This window comes from Fukomys damarensis, unplaced genomic scaffold (assembly GCF_012274545.1).
Source record: "Fukomys damarensis isolate Sample0158 unplaced genomic scaffold, DMR_v1.0_HiC HiC_scaffold_21, whole genome shotgun sequence".
Classification (NCBI taxonomy): Eukaryota; Metazoa; Chordata; class Mammalia; order Rodentia; family Bathyergidae; genus Fukomys; species Fukomys damarensis.
In genome coordinates this window covers 10,702,195-10,707,681 of record NW_022900933.1, presented here as the reverse complement: position 1 = coordinate 10,707,681, position 5,487 = coordinate 10,702,195, and the positions used below count along the sequence as shown (strand labels likewise).

General features: G+C 45.7%; 1 protein-coding gene across 2 annotated transcripts in view; it reads left to right on the top strand.

The window, feature by feature from the left end:
* Positions 1-5,444, top strand: part of Plek2 (pleckstrin 2) — a 24,890-nt gene extending 19,446 nt beyond the window's left edge. Inside the window, exons 7-9 of one of the 2 annotated variants that reach the window (XM_010645332.3) lie at positions 1,633-1,716; positions 3,774-3,852; positions 4,892-5,444. In XM_010645332.3, coding sequence (XP_010643634.1) covers positions 1,633-1,716; positions 3,774-3,852; positions 4,892-5,019 — 291 coding nt within the window. In that variant the 3' untranslated portion in view covers positions 5,020-5,444. The remainder of the gene's footprint in view (positions 1-1,632; positions 1,717-3,773; positions 3,853-4,891) is intronic. The other variant, XM_010645333.3, reaches the window with a different exon arrangement.
* The last annotated feature ends 43 nt before the right edge of the window (positions 5,445-5,487 follow it).

Here is a 5,487-nt window from a genome sequence, read left to right as displayed (position 1 = left end):
CTCTCTCTCTCTCTCTCTCTTTCTTTCTTTCTTTCTTTCTTTCTTTCTTTCTTTCTTTCTTTCTTTCTTATTTTTTAAAGCAATCCTCTTGCCTCAGCCTCTCAAGTGCTGAGACTATAGATTTGTGCCACCACACTCCATGATCTTTTCTTTTCTTCTTTTTTGTTTTTTTTGAGACAGGGTCTCACTATGTAGTGGAGACTGACCTGGAATTCACTATGTAGCCCAAACTGGTCTTGAACTCACAGCGATCCTCCTGCCTCAGCCTCCCGAGTGCTGGGATTACAGGCGTGCGCCACCATGCCAGGCTGATCATTTCTTTTTCTGATGCAGAATATTAAAGTGTTTTCTTGCATATGTGTACACATATACACAAATATACATGCTGCTCTGTGTTTTTGAACTATCCATAAAGAAAACGAGTCATTTATAGGAAAATGGATAAAATCAGACACACAAGCTGAAATATCATGCGGTTTTTCTTACATGAGAAGCCCAAAGTACAAATAAAGAACAAAATAAAAGAGATAATAGGAAGTAGGGAGATCTTTCTCAAATGGGAAGGGCATTGAGGAACTGGAGGGAATTCGGGGGGAGAGAGGAGGGGACGAAGAAAGGCGTGAAGGTGCCGGTGTACCTCTACCCACCCACACCGGGAGCCTAACGTGCTCATGAAACGCTGCCTCCCTGTCACCCTTGATGCTCTTGAGTGGGTGGTGCACCTGCTTTCCTTTGGTGCTTAACCGCCCTTGGCTCGGTTGTTACGGAAGGAATCAGTAAGTGACACGCAGAGAGGCAGCAGAATGGAAGTAAAATAACAAATGTACTCATCGATAAGGGTCGATCGCAAATAAGCCAGGCCTGGATCAAGGACGCACTGGGTTACCTCCTTTTATAGGGTTTTACAGCCTTGACTTCATTTGGGTGGTTACATTTCATTCTCACAGTTCAAATCACGGTCACAGAGTAGTTAATCTTTTCAACCCAGACGTAACAGTTCTTTGCAGTTGGGGAGTTTACCTTTAAGATTCACCGAGTTATCTTCCTAGTCCATAGGAAAGGGGGGTGTTCAGGGTCGGGAGCAAATGTTAGCAATGGGTCCTTTCATCTTGACACTCTTACGATCATGTGGCTCCAGTCTCTACAGAGCTGGAGACCTTGATGTGCCCTGTTATCTCAGGGTCAGACCAAATGCCTCAGTCAGCAGTTAGTGCCTTGGGTGCCTATTAGTTCTGAGCTAAACAAACAAACTTCTGTTAGAGACAGCAGAAGCCACTTTACATTGTAACACTTTATAGGTTTTGCTATTTATAAAAGTTTTCCCTATCACTGTCAATTAAATATGAGGCTGTTGCTGCTAAAGTGTTACTGAGCAGGGCACGACGGAGTTCATGGCACACCACTGGAACGCAGGGTATCAGGCAGAAGACTGTCTTAGAAAGTAGCCCCTTGGGGCCGGGGATTTAGCTCAGTGGTTCCGCTGCCTGCCTTGCAAGTGCAAGGACCCGAGTTCAATCCCCGGTACCAAAACAAGGTAGCCCATTGTTGGTGTCAGCGTTAGGGAGACACGTGGAAGTGAGACAGGGATGGACAGTGCTCATCAGTGAATCTGGAATCCTTTCTCTGCTTCAGGGGCACAAGAGGAAGAACTGGAAGGTGCGTCGTTTTGTGTTGAGGAAGGAGCCGGCTTTCCTGCATTACTATGACCCTTCCAAAGTGAGTGTGCCCGCTCCCCCGGGAACCGCCACACAGCAGGCTGCCACTCTCCCTCCTTCCAGGACCCAGTCCCCGCCAGCTTCCGCACCGGGCCTCGCCTCTGTCTCATGTTGCCTGCTCACCTCCCACTTCCATGAGAGAGGATCCTTGATATTTTGAGAGGAAAGGCATCTTGTACTTTCGCCAAAGTCTGCTCCAGGGGCGGGGCTGACGAGAGTCTTAACTGGTGCTTCCCAGTCTCTTTTCTTCTTTTCATCCAGAAACCCAGAAATTCCTCAATTTCTTGTTCTCACCTACATTTTTTTTTTTTTTTTATTGAAACAGGGTCTCACTATGTAGTTGAGACTGACCTGGAGCTATGTAGCCCAGGCTGGTCTCGAACTCAGCGATCCTCCTGCCTCAGCCTCCCGAGTGCTGGGATTACAGCCATGTGCCACCACACCCGGCCTCACCTATGTTTTGAAGTGCTTCTTTTTATCACGTATTTATGATGTTACTAATTTTCTTATTTTTGAATTGATCCAAGAATTGCTTTTCAAGTTTCAGTTGAGTAGGTCCTCATGCTGAGTTAATCCAGTTCCAGTCAAAAGAGAAGTGCAGTGGCCTTTAGTTGGGCTCTTCAGCCTTGTTTTGATGCTTGTGTGGATTTCATTTGAAATAGTGAAAAGGAAGCAGTTGTTCCTCTTGGGATTTCAGTCAAGAACCCCTTTACTCAGCTGGGAGCTGTGAGGGAGCCCCAGGACTCGGCAGGAATAAGGAGGGCTGAGGCCAAGGGAAGACATGACTGATGGCTGCTTAAGGGGTCACCCTCCTGGGGCATCCAGAAGCACTCAGTTGACCTCTTCAGGTTCATGGTGTCCTGGCTGCGGGACCAGGTCAAACTTTTGTGTCTACTCTAGTTCCTTTTTTTTTTCCTGGTACCAGGGGTTGAACTCAGGACCTTAATTCCATTATGAAGCAAGGAAAAACAATGAGTAAAGTAGGCACTTCAGTTTTTGCATTTGTCTCTCAGTCCTGCCCAGTCTACACTCTATCCTCGATGAGTCCATGGCCTCAGCCCAACTCCTTCCGAAAAGACATTTTTATGGTTGATTTTCTCCCTGGCCTGCCATCACCCTTCCTCCTGGCCGGGCTGAGGGGCCACTCTGTGTCCAGGGCTTGCTTCTCAAGGCCAGTTCTGTCCCCTCCTTGAGGCTGCCTTCAACCGTAGCGGGGGGTAGATTGAGCCCCTACCGGTGGTGGGTTTCTTCTTCCTCTGAACTTTTCCTCCTTTGGCATTGAAGAGTGAACATCTCTGTCATTGCTATTTAATAGCTTTTTTATTTTTTGCCATACTTCTTGCTGGGCGCACCACTCAATATGAAATTGATTATTGCTTAATTGAAGGGAGTCCTGTGCTGAGGCTCCTGGTGTGTAAAACTGCTCTGAATCATCCTGAGATGTTGGTCACTGAGTTTCATGCCAAGAACATAACAGAGTCTTGTATAATGGTGTCTGATGTACAGGACTGTTTTACCAGTTTTGCAGAAAAAACTATAAATATATGTTTTTTTTTCCTGACTGATGGTTAGGATGCACACAGGATTAGAGAAGTCAGTGTGTGCTTCTCTTAGTGTTTGATCAGAGGCTCTATTTGAGAGGTGTCTGAGAATAAAAAGCAGCTTGATGCTTACCCCCACCAGACTTGGCAACAGCAACACTAGTGGCACTGTCGATATTAGCAACGCTGCTATTAGAAACAAGGAGGCCTGAACTTCCTTACTTGTACGTGTACTCTGGCCATGTGATGTCCAGGTTCAGCCTCATTTTTTGTGGGGGGACCTTGCGCTTGCAAGGCAGGTGGTGTCACCACTCAACTAAATCCCCGGTGTCATCTTCTATTATTGTAATTAATTTTCTCTATTTTTATGGTGCTGGGGATTGAACTTGGGGCCTCCAACATCTCAGGCAGATACTGTACAACTGAGCTACATCTCCAGCCCCCCAAATGAGGATGGTAATAGGGGATGGTGTGACTTAACCTTTTGTGCATTCATAAAATTGCTTTTCCTCTGCAGGAAGAGAATAGGCCAGTGGGTGGTTTTTCTCTTCGTGGTTCACTCGTGTCTGCTCTGGAGGATAATGGCGTTCCCATGGGTAAGGTACAACTTCAGCCCTGACCCAATGGCCTCTGGGTCTCTCTCCTGTGCCTTAGTAATGTTTCTAAGGAAAGCCTGCACGGTGTGAGCTGAGCAGGGGCCTTACTCAGTGAGACAATGAATGGCCTATTTTTTGGTTGTTTCAGTGGCACTGGGGATTGAACCCAGTCCTTCATATTGAATTATATCTCCAGCACCACCCCCCAACCTTTTTTGGTTTTTTAAGACAGGGTCTCGCTATATAGCTTAGGCTGGCCTTGAACTTACTATGTTTCTGGTCTTGAACTCACAGCAACCCTCCTGCCTTAGCCTAACCACAGGTGCTACCATGCCTGGCTTTCCCAGCCCCTTTTGAAAGAGGCTCTAAGTTGCCCAGCTGGGTTCAAACTAGTGATCCTTCTGCCTCAGCCTCCCAGAGTGCTGAGATCACATGTGCACCATCACGCCCAGCTATGGTGTGTTTTGAAGCCAGTTTCAGAAATAGAGGAAAGGGTATATGGGATGTTCTTAATACAAGAATTCAAGTAAATAATCTAATTGAATACGTACTCTTCACCCTCAATTTCTGTGCTGATAGCCAGCCTGTAAGATTCCACCTGAGAACAGGAGCTAAGGCTTATACTGTTTAGGTTATGTTTCTTCCTGTTGTTATACTTATTTCATACTAGCCAGCCACGGTAGGAGGATAACATTCCATCTTGAGGATGTGGAAAATGAAGCTCAGAGTCAGGCTAAATTCTGTACCCGCTTTCAACTTAAACGCACTGGATTCTTTGATGTGAATGAAACTATAGGTGTATGCCTAGCATAGGGAGAAAGCAGAAGGGCTGCAGGAACGTCCAGATAACCAGTAGTAGGTCCTAAGGTGCTTTGGAGGGAGTAGGGAGTGAGGAAGGAAAAGAGAAATGCATGTGTCTGTAATTTGTGTGAAGAATGAGCTTTTGCCCTTGTCTTATTTGACTTGCAGCTCCTTCAAGGTGAAAGCAGATGTGGATATTCAATCACTTAATTTTTTTTTTTTTTTTTTTGCTGCCTAGGAGTTAAAGGAAATGTCCAAGGAAATCTCTTCAAAGTGATTACAAAGGATGACACACACTATTATATCCAGGCCAGCAGCAAGGCTGAACGAGCAGAGTGGATTGAAGCAATCAAGAAGCTAACATGACAAGGACCAAAAGGAGCAGGACCAGGACTCCTCCCTCCAATGGGATTTCCTGGAGAATGGGTGTTAGGTACGACTTGGGCTAGGGATGTCGCTAAGTGGTAGACTGCCTGCCTTGCAGGTGCAAAGCTGGGTTGAATTCCCAGCACATCAAAAAAAGACTTCTAATGTAAATTTTGCACTGCTTTGGAGTGAGACTACTGAATAGTTCCTTGGATGATGCACAGCAGTGGTGCTAGGATAGCCATTAGGTCCCAGCATCTCAACTGTTGCCCATTGGGATGGTCAGCCATGTCTTTGGGCAACAGAGCCAAATCCCTGTTAGAACACTAACACTGCCCATGCTATTTAAATAATTCATCTGAGGGTGCTTCTCCGAAATGTAACTTTTACTTCCACCTTTGGAATAAAATTTAACATTTGTTTCTGGCTGCTGTAAATTTTTTTTTTTTTTTTTTTTTTTTTTTTTTT